This window comes from Nicotiana sylvestris, chromosome 2 (genome assembly GCF_000393655.2).
Source record: "Nicotiana sylvestris chromosome 2, ASM39365v2, whole genome shotgun sequence".
Taxonomy (NCBI): Eukaryota; Viridiplantae; Streptophyta; class Magnoliopsida; order Solanales; family Solanaceae; genus Nicotiana; species Nicotiana sylvestris.
Window position 1 is genome coordinate 130,347,490 of NC_091058.1, and position 16,106 is coordinate 130,363,595.

The 16,106-nt window shown below is 33.3% G+C and overlaps 1 protein-coding gene across 2 annotated transcripts; it reads right to left on the minus strand.

Annotated features, from left to right (window-relative positions):
- Positions 1–2,752: 2,752 nt before the first annotated feature.
- LOC104236979 (ARF guanine-nucleotide exchange factor GNOM-like) lies at positions 2,753–9,979 on the minus strand. 2 transcript variants are annotated; one of them, XM_009791037.2, is made up of 4 exons: positions 9,873–9,979; positions 8,857–8,952; positions 7,182–8,008; positions 2,753–6,839 (listed from the first exon to the last, which is right to left on the minus strand). In XM_009791037.2, exons 3-4 carry the CDS (start codon positions 7,920–7,922, stop codon positions 3,234–3,236), a joined length of 4,347 nt encoding a protein of 1,448 aa, XP_009789339.1. In that variant the 5' UTR covers positions 7,923–8,008; positions 8,857–8,952; positions 9,873–9,979; the 3' UTR covers positions 2,753–3,233. The 2 variants fall into 2 exon arrangements, with proteins under 2 accessions (XP_009789339.1, XP_009789338.1); XM_009791036.2 differs by lacking the exon at positions 8,857–8,952.
- Between the last annotated feature and the right edge of the window lie 6,127 nt (positions 9,980–16,106).

Here is a 16,106-nt window from a genome sequence, read left to right on the forward strand (position 1 = left end):
CAAAAAAAAAAGTTCATGGAAAATGACTTTCGGCATACCAATAAACTTGATTTGATGTATCAAAACTATTGATAATTTTGTGTGCAAATTGCATAAACTAAGCCCACTTATCCTTCTTTCTTGGTTTCTTACTCAATGTTTGATACCTGTTTCGGACTCTCGGATTTGCCCCAAAAATTTTTACTTTGGGGGTAAGACGGTCCTTTCCATAGGCGATCTATTTTTATAACTCGAATTCAAGACATATGATCAAGAATGGAAGAGTAGTTACCGTTCCACCATAGCTTTTGGTGGTACCAAATCCATTTATCCATGCATAAGAATTCCAAAATGTGATCCTTGTGTATTCATTCGTTCCCTTGTCCCTTCCCTTAACAAAACACTTGCAGAAAAAGCAGGTAAACAAGTGGATAGAACTTAGAAGTGTGGAATCGGAGTGGGAAACAAGTACGCTTAAGCACATTTAGAGAACAAGTATTAAGAAATAATATGTTTTATGATCAGTTATTATGTAAATAATTTTACATTGGTCATATAACTAAATCCTATTATTAAAGAATCAGTAGTTAGTGAGTGAATGATAGGTTAAAGTTGTACAGGTCATCCTTGGATTCTATCATTTGGAAATTTACCAGTTATGTCATCCCATAAGTAAATTAGTACAAAAATAGGTCAATTCTTAAAATATTACTAGTATATATTGGCCAAATGTTAAAAATATTAGTCAATTAGCTATTCCAAAAAAAAATGTCAAATTTTTGCTTCTTTTGGATGGGGTTGTTGGAATAGATTGGGTACTTCCTAAGGAGTTTTGAATCTCAGTTTTGGGATGATTTGGTGGAGTTTTGAGGTGATTTCAATTAAAATTCGAAATAGAAAATGAACATGGGAAACGACGATATGTGTATCACATACTTATCATATGTGTATCAAATGTGTATTACATGTATATCAATGCATTAAAAAAATCCTTTTTTGCCTAATCTTTTTAATGTTTTATATCATTGATAATGAATTTTGACTCCAAATTAGTCTATTTCGCCTTCAAACTTCGTCAAATTTTGTATATTGCCTCATTTATGTGTTTTCAACGAATTGCAATAATACTCATCGAGAAAAACCTGTTTTTGCCTCTCTTTTTTAATGTTGTATATCATTGGTAATTATTTTTGGCTGTCTTTGGTAGCATGACTAAAAATAGTTAGTTGTTGGTAAATAGTGTTTTTTTTTGGTACATTTCCGTAAGAATCATTTTGAGTTTTTTACACGGATGATCTCTTTATAAAAACTATTCTCATAACTAATAGTAGTACTCATTTATTGCAAAGATGACAAATTTTATTACAGATATAGCATTATAGGCAATTCCTTAACTGCCGCTACAGTGAGAATCCCATTTAAGTCCAACATTAAGGATACTATTTTTCATTAAACAGTCTTGACGTAAATAACCAATAATTAAGGAAACCGTTTCCGTCTCTCTTTCCATAAACCCAAAAATCTCAAAGAGGTTTTCCTCTATTTCGCTCATTTATGCCATCTTTTTCCAAAAGAAATAGTATTGTGATTTATACACTATTAAATACCATTATTATGTTGTGTATATTATCATATTAGAATTTTATTATAATTTATACACTATTAAATTTCATCATTATATCTTATATATACACATTTATACATAATTATATACTATTATAATACTATATATATGTATTTCATATATATATATATTTATTATCCATTATTATTTATATTAATACACAATCAATATATACAATGGTTGAAAAATTCATGATAAATTATAATATAAATATATACGTGATTTTTACTTGGTATATTATCCGGTGTAATTTATACATGGTTTATATCATATATAAGTTATCTATTGTAATTTATACATAGTTTATTATAATTTATACATGATTTATACAGCATATATTATCACAATTATGAGATTATAATCCAGGCTTCTACATGTATAATGTTATACATTATATTCCAGATTTTTTAGTCTCATACTTTCATTTTTTTTTTTGTAAATGAGAACGAACAGATAATGTAAATGTGAATAATAAATAAGTACAAGTCTTTTTTATAGTGTAACTTAATTCCTTTTTTTAAGGAAATTAATGCTTGAGGTACGTGATTATGGGTCCATGATTTAAGCTATCTGCCAGGGAATGTATTTATTTAATTGCCACATGTGTAAAATACCTTCTACTGCCAGGTTTGTGAAGTTTTTTCTTAAATTTTGTCTATTTATGTTTTTTCCTCATCATTTTTCCAGATAAACAATTTTGAACATTATCAGCTTGTATTTTTCTCAAATTACTAAAGTCAGTTTTTCAACTTGTATTTTCCTCAAAGACTTACTAAATCGATTTCTACATTTTGAAGTTGTAAACTGATGAGAAGAGGAATAAATGGTTCTTACATTGATTTTTTTTTTTTCAGTTGAAAATAGATTAAAAATTCCATTACAAGTAAAAATGAGGGTACTTTGACTAAAATAGTCAACATTTCAAGAAAGATTACGAGTACATTTTTTAAAAAACTGATAGCAGATAACATTGCTCCGCTCTTGGCAAATGATCAATGTTTTATCCTACTTCTACGTAGAGTGGTAGACTAGAATAATTTTTTATTCTACCTCGCATAAGTATCTGAATTTACCACCCAACCTCCAACAGCAGCACCATATAGCATAAAACACCGGAAAAACTGAGAAAATTCAGGGAACTAATCAACATTGGAGATGAAATCGGAATATATATATATCATTTCAAGAAAACTATGTATCAACCTGATCGGGACAATTTGTATTATCATTCACTAATTTGTACTAGTATGCTAGTATTGTACAGCAAAAATGGTAAAAACTATCAGACCCGCGATGGAGGCACAAAATTGCATTAAAGTAACCCCCTTAAATCTTGTATCGACAGCCAACAGGGCTGCATATATGCCTTTTAAAGAGTGAAATGAAAGCACTATAAAGCTTTTAGATGAAGATATCACAACTGTAAACCAAAGGAAACAGCGAAGAAGCTGATACTGGATTTGCTCCTGCAGCTCCCAAATGGTGCTTCAATAGATCTGTTAAGCTTAACGGCTCTCAGCTGCAAAATTCACCATCTAATTATGCTAATGATGGTGCCAACAAAGAATATGTCAATTTCACTATACGAAAGCCCTCTCGATGGGAACTTTATCTTCAAGCTGTGCTATTATTAGGGGGAGACGAGAACATTTCCCTCTGCAAGAGGACTACAACCTGCTTGGACGTGCTGCTTTTCCAACTGCTCTAATTCATTTGTGGGAAATACTTCAGATTGAAGGGATGGGCATATATTGTGGACATGCAACCATGTTAACTTCCAGAAACTGTCTCCTCCGCTGGGATCACTTGGCACCAGAATTCCACTTGTTTTCATGACAAGTAGAGTGTTCTTTAGGAGCTCGGTAATAAGTTCAGGGATCTTCTCACTCCTTTTCCCTTTGAATTTCACCTTCATGCATCTCTCTGTTAGACCCAATACCCCTAACCATAGTTTGCAGAAGGATGTCAACTGGAAAAGATGCTGCAAAGACTGTAAAAACACTTTGAACATGAGCTTCAGGGCCAAAACAATTGCTTCTTCAGTGCTCCTGTAATCCTTCACAGAACTCTTCTGGGCAAGATTGAGTAATTCATCCAGCAATGTAAATATCACCTCATCAAAACATTGCAACCACAATTCTTTCGGGACAAGAATCCCATCAACTCCGGTCAAGCACCCCTGCAACATCAAGATGGCGTGATCCCTAACCTCTTCTCTCCGGTCCAAACAAAATTTTCGGAGTCCTTGTATCAGCCTGAGCCACATCTCCATTATATCCTGGGTCATTTTTATAGCAGCCTCCTCCCCAAGTGCCTCCTTCGCCTTGTGAGACCATCTAATCAGAGAAACAAGTGATCCAGCCATCAGGTTTAAAGATCTCACAGATTGATCAACATTTCTGATGCGAGAGTCGGCAAACTGCGCTGCCACATTCAAACAGAGGATGTAATTAGCAGGCAAGAGGTGGGCCCCGTCATGCATGATGAATGATAGTGTCTCGAATCCTGTTTCAGATGCTTCTGGATGCCGAGCAGTAAAAGAAAGCAGAGATATAATTGTCCGCCAGCCCGTATGTGATCGTATCTGCATAGCATTTGCTTTGACAAGGTGCATAACCTCCTGGGTTATCTGTTCAAGAAATGCCTCAGCAACCCGAGCATCAAGCTTCAAGATAAGTTGCAGAGACTTGAGGAGCTCATCTGTCAGATTTTCCTTGTAAGGAAGCAACCTTTGGCATATGCGAAGCAGACCAAAGACAGCCTTCTCTACCAAAGTACACGGCATTGTTGTTAAATGGACAACACTTGCTATGTGATCATAAACAACCCGCCAAAGAAGCATTATTCTGTCCCGGTTATTTATTGTGATAGCAATAAGCAACTCTAGACAAAATACTGCAGTCTCTTCATCTTCCAGAGAGTTAGTTCCTTTGCGAGGCTGGCCCGCAGCCAACACAAGGGCGCGAACAAGCTGCAACAGGGATTCTGCTTGCAAAAATTTACTCTCAGCAAAGATGCTATCAATTTGACAACTCTGAATCGTCTGAAGAGTCTGCTGACGTTCGGCAAGTTGTTTTTCAGTTGGCTGTGGTGCAGGTTCTTCTGCATCAAGATATAACAGTTGGCTAAATACGCCCATTAAGCCAGATGATTTCCTTGATGGAGCCAAAGAAGGAACATGAGATGGTGATGGAGAAAGTGCAGCAGGTTTCCTTGGGTCCGCATCAGCAGGAGGCTCTAAGTCACCAGCAGCATCATTAAAGAGACGTGTGGGAAGAAGGCCAAATTTGTGCAAACTCAAAATGCAATCCAGGATGTTCTTCCAACCAGAACGAATGTGGTCACCATATTTGTTTGCTATTGTGAAGACTGCTAATGTGGCCAATCTAGCTTTACCATCTTCCGCAAATGCAACAATAAATTCATCAACATAAGATGGAAGCAATAGGGTAGTGAACTTGCAAAGAGATACTACCAAATCATTTAACACATCATCGAAGCTATAGGCAGCTGCAATTTTGGCAATGGCAAGGTATCCATTGATACATGTTTTCCAAACATCCTCTTGCTCCACATTATCAAAAATCACTGAGATGGAAGCAATCGTAGGACCAGACAACATAGCAAAAATATCGTAATCAAGATAAGGACCAGGATCACAGACAATATACGGGGAAGTTTGCCTTGATTTATGAACTAGACCAATCCAATGACTTGGTGCCATCATCGGGGTACCAGCATTTCGATCTGGGATAATCCGGATCTCATCCTCACAGATGGAGTGGTAAAGCTCAGACAAAAATTCCCGAGGGAGGTCATTTCCTCCATTTATTCTCCGGTTGTTGCGGATGAAATCTTCCTCTGTCATCTTCTTTTTGACCTGTGTATTGTGTTGATCTGTGTTAAGCATGATAAGTGAATATGACAACAACAGCGCAGCATCTTTATTAGCCAGAATATTTGGTGACAGCTCGTAATATCTCTCAGCAAATGCCTCAAGCACCCTCTGTATTTTCTGCGACTCTCCAGGCAATCTGAAAGTCTCCAAAAAGATTCGCAAGGCTATGTCTAAGTTCATGTCCCGAAAATCAAATGTTCCAGCAAATTCGTGAAGCACTTGAATATAGAAGTCTTCATGACTTCCCAGGAAATCCCCGATAAGATTCTTATCTATGCCATTCATATACCTGAAAAAGCATGCTACACTTTTTGGGGTAAGTTTCTCAGGTAACAAATGCACTCCTTGGAGAAATTCCATACCCTTTTTTGGATCTCGGTTTAAGTGATCGACTCCGATCAACAATTTCCTCTTTATGAGCTTCATCTTACGAACAAATGGAACCCAATGATTAGGATCACTGTAGTCCTTGCATATCTCTGTCCAAAATGGTCTATATTCACCCAGATCTACTGAAGCTTGTTCAGAAACTAATGAATCCTGGCTTATTCTCTCGGCCATACCCTGGATCATGGCAACTAGACCATCCAAGGCAAGCATATTTAAAGCTGATAGCGGAGTGTTGACCGGAAAGGAACTTTTTGATAACAAGTTTGTAAGGTCTTCAAATACATTGCTGCAAGATATGTCGCAGTCAAAATTTGCATACATCTCAGGCATGAACATAAGCTGCCTGCAGAAGTCAACAAGCGTTTCCATGGCAACCTCTTGCTGTTGATAAGAAGCTCCATGCTTACTTTGGGCAATCCTCAATAACACACCAGAGAATAAGGCTTCAAGCTGTAGTTTTAACTTAGTACGCATATGGTGATACAGATTTAGAACAATGCTACAAACTGTTGAAAGAATTAAAGGACTCATTGACAAGCCAAAACGCATCAGATTGTGGAACAACTCCTTCTGTATCAGAGCCAATAACTCGGGATGATTTCCAAGAGAAGCACCACTTACTTCTATGGCTGAATTAATTAAACCCAGCGCAAACAAGGGAACATCTTCATCATATGCTATAGGGTTGGATCTTGAACCAATTTCAATGGACTCCATCACATTCAGAAGAGAACATAGGAAATGAAATATCTCCACCATGCAAGGTATCCCATGCGGATCCATCATAGAATTTTCTCTATTACAAGCAATCTCCTCCTTTTGAGCTTTCTCATCTGCTGTTTCATCCCTCTTGCTGACTGATGATGCATTTGAAGGAACTGCAGCCGATACTGACTTACCAGTCGATTCTGCACTAACACAACCATTCTCATGTTGTTTTTCGCCTGCCTGCATAAAAGTAAGTGACGGTAAACAAGAACGGATTCTGTCAGATTTCAGTATTTGGCCTAGCCCCAAATTCATCTGGAGCTGAGTGTAAGCCATATGCAAGCTTCAACTAATTGTGAATGAGCACAAAAGTTAAGAAGGCTTGGATAAGAATCACACTAGGTTCAATTCAAAAGGCAAATTTGCAATCCTAATATTGATTTTATTAATTTAAACTGTACGGTTTAACAAGCCAACTTTGGTCAGGAATCACTAGTACATGCAGCTATGGTCTCATTCAAAGGAAGATTAAAAGAGATATAAAAAGTAAATGCAAATATATAAATCAAGAGTCCCAATTACCTCTGTGTCAGCACACAATCTGCTTTGCTGATCAAATTCATGCCCTCTGCTGTCAATGTTAGGCAGGTGAGAGAAAATATGTCTCACCAACTCATGCATCGTGTGTCTTGCTATTCTCTGCAGTAGTTCGCTTTTGGCAGTAGCTTGGTGAACAAGCCGAAAGCAAGTGTTTACAATGTTGCACACGTGATGATTACTCAAATTTGCTGATGCCTTACTTTTCATGCAAGCCAAAAGAACCTGAAGTATCTTCATCAGCACCACTTCCTCGGAGGCAGGATCAGTCACTTCAAAGCGGCAACTTGTTACGGTGTCAACTATCTGATGCAAAGCTTTGTCCACATTCAAGATAGCTGAATCAATTATTTCAAGGGTTAAGAATTTGTAAACAGATGACAATGCGACACCAGTTATTGGTGCACCAGTTTCATCAGATTGAATCACATCTAAGAAGGGCTGTAGATATATGAGCGGATCAACACTGTTCCAATGATGTATCCATGAGAAGATATGTTTCCGCAATTCCTTGAAAGAATGGATGAGAGGATGCTCTAGCTGATCATCGTCATCAGCATAACGAAATCCCCACCTTACATTTCTCCTCATAACGGCCAAAACAGCACCAATTTCTGAATTTACCATACATGCTAAGGCACCTTTTAAAGGCACCAATTTCGTACAATCCTTGGGTTCTGAAAATGGAGAATGGACTTCATTCTGCTGATTAAGGCACCCCATCATGATTTAACGTTAATTCAGTCACTTGAATTGTAAAAGAATCAAAAGGCTACAGCATGAATCAAGCAGCATCTTGGCAAAATCAGTCCCTGCAAAAGAGCGGGATAGAAAACTGAGTGACACTGACTAGAACCATTTTCAAATTGTGCTCTACTATTCTATTTGATAAAAAAGAGATAATGTAGAAGAAAAAAAAGCGATGACAAGAGATACTTTTACATCTGTACTAAAATGAGTCATTCTAGATTCAATTTATTGAAGATGAAGCAAATAACCGGACGTCTTCATAGCAACAGCAGCATAGTACTGGATAAGATTCTTCCAGTGTAATTAAAATATTAAATCCCATAGACACTTAAACACTAAATTAGAACCCACATATGTGGTGATAAACATTAGGGGATTACACATACATGCAAGAGGGATTTGTTATCTATCTAATGCATAACAACTTCAATACCACACACGAAGCACCAAAGCAAGTTACATGTTGAAGAAGGTTTTGGATATCTTTACATGCTAATACGCATTATCTCAAGGAAAGAGTAAAATGGTTAGCTAGTCGATAGGTATAGTGGATTCTCTAAAGTTCATATTCTACAAGAAAATAAGTAAAATTTAATAAAACCAAATTCCAAGTATTTAAACTAATACGTATTTTTTTATACATAAAGTTAATAGTTTTTGAACAAAGAACTCCTTTGCAGCATTACACCATATTTACAGCATTGTAAATTATCGTCAGTCACTTAAGAGTATTCCAATCATAATGTTGCCATCCAATAGAATCATTCAAAATTGAATTTCTCTGTAAATTAACTTTCCCTTTGCCAATGAAAAACAATGGAGATATGGGCAGTAATAAACAATTTTTATTATGAAAGTCTAATAGATGGGTTTAAGTAATTTGGTAATGTTGGTAAGTAAATAAACTTACAATTTCCTGAACAGTTGATAATTCTTGTCCAACTTGAATATCAATTATTAAGTCAACCCTACTCTTCAAGTACTCTTCTAGCCATCCAAGTTTCTGCTGCTTTCAAATGGCAAAATCAATATTCTCTTATCTCTCTCTTATAAGGTTTATTTTTCTTTGACGCAACAAGTGGAAAAATAAGATAGATTAAAAAGGAGCACAACACGAAATGCTACGTTACATTCTTTGTCCTAAACCCATAGATCTTTGCATTCTTAGAAATATCAAGAATAAGCTTTCCCTTCAGCATTCTGCAATCAATATTGAACTTCTCTCCTAAATGATTATCATAGAGAACCCCTAATATGTATTAAAATCTATGTTACTCGGACTATCCAAAAATGTTGATGCACCCCCACAGAAAATACACTACTTTTGGAGGATTTAACACGTACCCGGAAAATTTTGAAGAGTTCAAGAGACGTAGCTTAAAAAGTAAAAAATTTAGCATTGAAATGAAATGGGCACCATTAGAGCAAAATGAATATATAAGATTGTATGACTGCAACTAGCTTGAGATTGAGGTAAAGTTGATTTGTATAATTTAGTAAAAACACGCCACAACCACCACCCCCTGAAACAAATATCCATAACAAAAAGGCAAATAGCAGAAAAAGGAAATTTGAGTCGACATTCCGAACAGTCACATTTCAATTCTCAATTCAAATGATCTTCGACCACCAATTGCAAAGTTAAAATCGCCTTCTCAATTTTCAATAGCATATGAAACTCAATATATAATTAATTCACGATGTCACATCAATTATTATGATGAAAAAAGCTGTGTGCGAGGAAATTCAGGAATAATAGCTTTAAAATCGAACTTGGGGATCTAAATAATTGGCCACTAAAATCAACAATCGGAGACATAATTGGCAATGAAATAATTAACTGATGATCACTATGGAGTTGGGAATTCAGCTTTTAAGATAATATATGTATGAGTGATCCACTGGATCGAGAGGAAAGTGAAATACCTTATAGACATTAATGTTGAAAGCTGCTCTCGTCACCACGGTCATCGCTCGCACTTGATTTTTGGTAGTTGATTTTTTGGAGGTTTCTTTGTCAATCTTTAAACGACGAGTCAAATTTTATGTTTTCATTATTATTCTGTCTCTTAATCTAGCGGATTATTTTAAAGGAAAAAAATAATATAGTAGACCAGGTCTATATTGCAGACTTAATTTAGTGATTATATTGAAAAGAATCTATACTATATTAAAAGCACGAAGGCCTTTAGTGAAATGTCGTTCGCCTTTTTTATCCCTTAAAAATAGATATTACACTACACAAAATTGTCATTTAAATTATTTTTTTAATATTAAGGAGTTTGAAATTAGCTAAACTTTTAATTATTAAACCTTTCCTTATTTGAACTGTGTAGAAAATTTTAACATTAAATTTAACTGAACTTTCCCAACATATGTTCTCCTTAACATGTTCGATAATATTTTAGTTGTCCTAAACATGGTCTCCTCTTTTGCTTTTGCTTTTTCTATCCTTAATAACTAAAATAATCCATTAAATAATAATTTTATAGTAGATAAATTTGTTAACAACCATTTTACAAACAATTTTCATTTGACCAATTGAATCTAGGCATCAACACGAACTCTATCTTCTCATACAGAAAAAGCACTAACTCATCAACATAAATAATTGGAGGCATTGTCATATAGGACAAAATTATGAGAGGAATTCTAATCAATCTATTTCGAGAATATGGTGAAAAAAACTAATTAAAGAGATAAAATAAGGAATTTATCCATTATTTATTATTATTACTATTATAAAAGTGAGAGAACTAAAAATAATCAGTTGATAGATCCAAATGTCCACGAAAATTTGAACGATCATTTTATTCTTCAATCAAACATTATTTCTAAAATATTTTTGTATTAAAAAAATAATTTTACATTATAATAAATACTACTATTAAATATAATTATTATTTTTTGCATAATATCTGAAAACTACAGTCAATAATTAAAATAAATAACTAAAAAAATATTTAAAAATATAAGAAAAGAGAGATAGAGAGAAAGGTGGTTGGCAAGAGTCAAACATCACTAATCATTCTATAAATACAAAAATTCAAAAATGAAATGTATGACTAACTTTTTTTACCTTTTGAAAGTAGAGTTCTTATTTGATAAAATTATAATAGTTGTTAAATATGTAAAATAAGAATGAGATAATATTAAAAAATTGCATAAGAAAATTATTAGCTGTTTTCATGAAAATTGAGGGAAAATATAACTCTTTGAATTAACTAATTAGTAAAAAATTTATTTATAAAATTCATCATACAAGTAAATTTATTTTTCAAGTTGAAAATTAATTATTTAATTTTTTTAATAAGAAGATCACTAGCAGTGAAAGTTATTGACTATAGTATAGTATTAAGAGTGAAATTACCAAAAATAAAACTTGAAGCAATAAGGATGAAATAGCAAACAATAAAACATATTCTAAATTAAATGAATTGTCATTAATTAAACTTTTTCCCCAACAAATTACATCTTCCTATATTTTTTTTAATATATTAAGTTACTATTATAAAATATTCACTCAACATTAGTCATTTTTCGAATTTATGTCATACTAATAAATTTTTTTCTATGAGGATCAACCTCTTCATTTTCAAATCTCTAAAAGACTTTTATCAACAAAAAAAATCTCTAAAAGACCAAACAAAATAATTTATTTAATTTGACAAATCTTTAAAAAATCATGATAAAAGTATTTTCGTGTTATTTGTTTGTCTTCACTATTAGGTTATAGAAATAACAATAATCTTTTGTACGATATTCTTGCAATAAGTTCTTATAACTTATACTTTTCTAATAAAGTTTATTTTATAACTCGAACTCATTACTTAATAATATTTATACTATTATTTAAAATAATTTATTTGTCGATATGAATTCACGCGCAAAGCGCGTACTCTAAGACTAGTTAACCAAAAAAGCAAATATATGAATTTCATAGGAATGTATTTATGCCAGAGACCATCAATATTTAAGCACTCACACAAAGATCAAGGATTAAACTTGTCTCAAATTCAAAATAAAATCAATATAGATATTCAAGAAAGAGCAGCTACATTTTCTTTTGGAGCGATTGAAGTTTATTTCCTTCACAAAATAAGGACAGTAAAAGCTTTGCGTCAATTTATTCAATATCCTTTCCCATCGTACGAAGCATAATTAATCACCGCTTTTGCTTCTGCCGGAAAAACCCAATATTCCCATTAACTTTTGCATAGAATGATGCGTCTCGCACATGGTGTCATACTTGTGCAGCTCCTAAGCCAACAACTATTGTATTTTACTTCAATGTTTCAGTTACTTTCCCTGCATATTCCATTCCATCTTTCTCTGTTTCCATGGTAACATCTTTAATTTTAGCAGCTTCTTCCATAACATAGCTTGTTGCACTCTTGCTCTATTCTTGAACACTTTATTTTGCAATTGAAGCTATCTCCTCAGGGGAAGGAGTTATTACTTCACCAGTTGATCTGATCTTCTCCTTAATCTCCCATATTCTGGGGCAACAAAGAATGAAAGGAAAAAAGATAATGTCTGCTCCATCTAGAGAAAAATAATTATTTGAAGTTTGAACAAAAATATACCTCTCATATAAAACTGATTAAAAATATACATGAAAGAATAACGATATCCTATACTAGTATCATAATCGTCCTTGAACACAAGATGCTTGAACTCAATTTTTATTGCTTGCTTCAGTTTGTCAATCCATCTCGCACCAAAGCAGCCAAAGACTCAATTACAATCTCATGCACATATTTCGAACCACTTGGTTCCCTTCGCAACACAATGTTAAACAAAATTGAGCTTAATATTGGAGTCTATAATTGTTTGTAAGCTTTCATTATGTACAAAGTTATTAATTGGATTTATCGACTACATAAAAAAATGAATAAAAAAAACCAAAGTGACTACTGGCAATTGATTCCATATACTTGAAAGCCACAAAAATTCAACTTTCTATCAATATGTTCACATATCACAGTTGGTTTTTTTTGTGAATAGCAACACTTTGAAGAATCACGTATCATTTATCTTGAGTGAAAAACCTGGCAACAAAAGAAAAGAAAAATTAACCTCAAAACGTTCAATTTTTTAAGCGAATAACAACACATGAAAAAGCACGCATCATTTGTTCAACAACTTTTTACTTCCTTTTACAAAATTCAGTCCAACATACCTGATAAAAAAAAATTAAAGAGATATCCAAAAAGTAATCCTACAACTCCATTAGGACTTAAAATATGCTTCTATATTTGTTGAACAAATAAATCAACCAACTGACTTGAATTATCATCATTAGAGTTTTCAAATTCCTCAATTATAAAGTTTAAAATGGATAAAAACCACTTTTTTCCATTGGTACATCCAATGGAAAGAAGATGCACCTTTTCGTCAAATTGGTGAAATGTATACAGGAAACACTTGACATAAGTAAAAGCTCATTTCATCTCTCATAATTTGCCTGATATATGATTGTAATAAACAGCATTAGAAGATGAATCTTCACTAAATAATCAAATATTTACAATTGTCTTTCCAATCATTTATTCTGTTATGATATCGACAAATGATGAAAGAACAGTATCCATGTCACATTTCATTGTTAATGACAGAGAAGGTTCTTGTAATGGTTTAGCTTAAAAAGTGAATATTTGTATGGAGTGACCTCAGCTTGATACTTAAGAAACAAAATTATCCAACAAAGAATGGTAGGGATAAATACTAAAATTTATTTTTTCTTCAATAACAGTAAGACCCATTAAATTTCTCAAGTAAAGTAAATAAAGGGAGCTAATAATTTTCAGTAAGGTACAATGACAGATTTTCCCCTTTTTGGGGGTTTATTGGGTGAAGAGTGTTGGGGAATTGAATCAGAAATAAGAAAAGGTAACCAATGAACTTGCTAGAGTCGTATTCATAGAAGGTATTGCTTTCCTCCCGACATAAGTAACTCACTCATTTTCCCCGTAAAATATTCAAATTAATATGTTCTATAACACAAGAACTTACCACAAGAAAATTCAAGGAAAAAGTTATTTTTCATAGGAAGTTATAATCTAGACTTGCATACGGACTTTGTTAAGAGGAGAGGGAGGATGGGAAGAATCAAATTTATCATCATTCCAGTCACGTACTTTACAAGTTGTGACTGTTTTTCAAATAAACTTTAGTCATATGCCATCAGAATCCCCAAAAATATGGACTAATGCATTAGTATTTTTCAATCTCTAGTGGTAGCCACCAAGAAGCAAAAATACATGTTTGCATGGTTATCATGAGCAACATAGTAGAATTTGTACTTAGTTTAACACTTGCAGCTTGCAAACGACATTCGGGATGTTGTGGTATTATGATAGCACCCAATCGAGTTTACGAAGGCACAAATAGTGGACTTGCATTAAAATGCATGGTTGCTTGTACATGAAAATATGCCATCAACCACATAAGAAACCAAAATAATGAATTGTCGACATTAATTCGCTGTAGTTCCTATATATATCAAGCTTATTTAGGTACCTTTTTAGCAGGCACATCATCATGTATTACATGTCAATAACTTATTGAAAATGATCATCACTAAGAATCTATGGCTTTCATTTCCAATTAAACATTTCATCATGAACTTATAATAAAAAAGAAGTGATGAAAATTAGATATTACAGTGATTTTTATACTTTAGCAAAGGAGGTGTCTGATAACCACTTAGGCACTTAAAAGTTAAAATTTAATACCTTTAGAGCTGATTAAAAGTGTTATAATATTTTTGCGAGAATAATTTGAGTTAACATTAAAAAAATTGATAATTTTCAATCAATGGTCCAAATAAATTTTAAATTGCTTTGTAAAAGCTCAAACTTATTCAAACATTTAACAGACCATGAAAGTTAAATTTTATTTTACTCATCAATGAATGCTACATTTACGACTTGCCAAAAATTTAAAAAGGTACAACAATATTTAGCAAAGAGTATACCTTTAATATGAGAATGATACTGGAACTCCATTCAAAAGAAGAGGTCGATTAGTCAGCATTTGAGGGCCATAAGGCAGTTTACTTCCCATTATGATAGAAAGAAATTTTTGCATAAAAGATATGTAACTAAGAAAACTTGCTTATTGATTAAACTATAAATTACCAATGTTTCATTGTCAGATATCTCATAAGTCGATGAGTACAAAAAATCTAAATGAAAAGCATGTTACAGAATTACCATGGCTCCACTTTATTCAGTCAAACCTTATTAGGGATGCCAGAGTTCATAGTTTTTATTTGGCACGTGATGCCATGCCAATCATCAACTAAATACTGGGGCTATTCTATAGTTTATTAGATTAACCATGGCCGTCATACGGGAATGAAAAAACTATACTTTTAAACACAGTAAGTACAGAATTGAAAAAGGAACAACAATCATAACGGAGTCCAAATGTGTGTGAAAGCCTTAATTTACTACCTCCATTATCAGCCTTCAAACTTAATTCCATTTTATATGTGTTTAGCTCCAAATTAGTGTTTGCCTCTCTTTCTTACACTTTATAACAGTGTCATCATATGCACTGGGCTAATAACCAAGTCCTGTCAATTTTGAAATAGTAAACGACATAACATAAAAAGGAGGAGGATAGTCAAGTTAAGCTCATTAGACCTTGCACATTCCATCTCTCTGTAATTAATGCAGAAACTCTCCCTTTATGAATTAGACATCTATTTACCAAGTGAAAAACAATAAAAGTGAGCAAAAGTTAGTTTTCTGATTTAGAAAAAATATTTGAAACTTATTAGGTGGGTCAACAATTAGCTATCTACATGTAGTGTATTCCTAAAAGATGCAATGTATGAAGACTAAACTAATTGAAATCGTAACATTACCAAGAGCATTCTTTTTGTCTCAAATTCAAAAGAAAATCAATATAGATAATCAAGAAAAGAGTATTCTTACATTCTCATAAAAGGTCTCAATCCAAAATACATGAATAGATCAACTTAACAATGTCGTCTAGCTGTGGCACAATAATAGGCATTACTTTGCCTCCCTAATTTCATTTGAATGTCACCTCATGTCCTGAAGTAAAAAATGCAAGATAATAGTAAGCAACTTCTGGAAAAAAAGTGAATCAAATGAATCAAGCATTTGAAGAAATGCAGTAGATCTG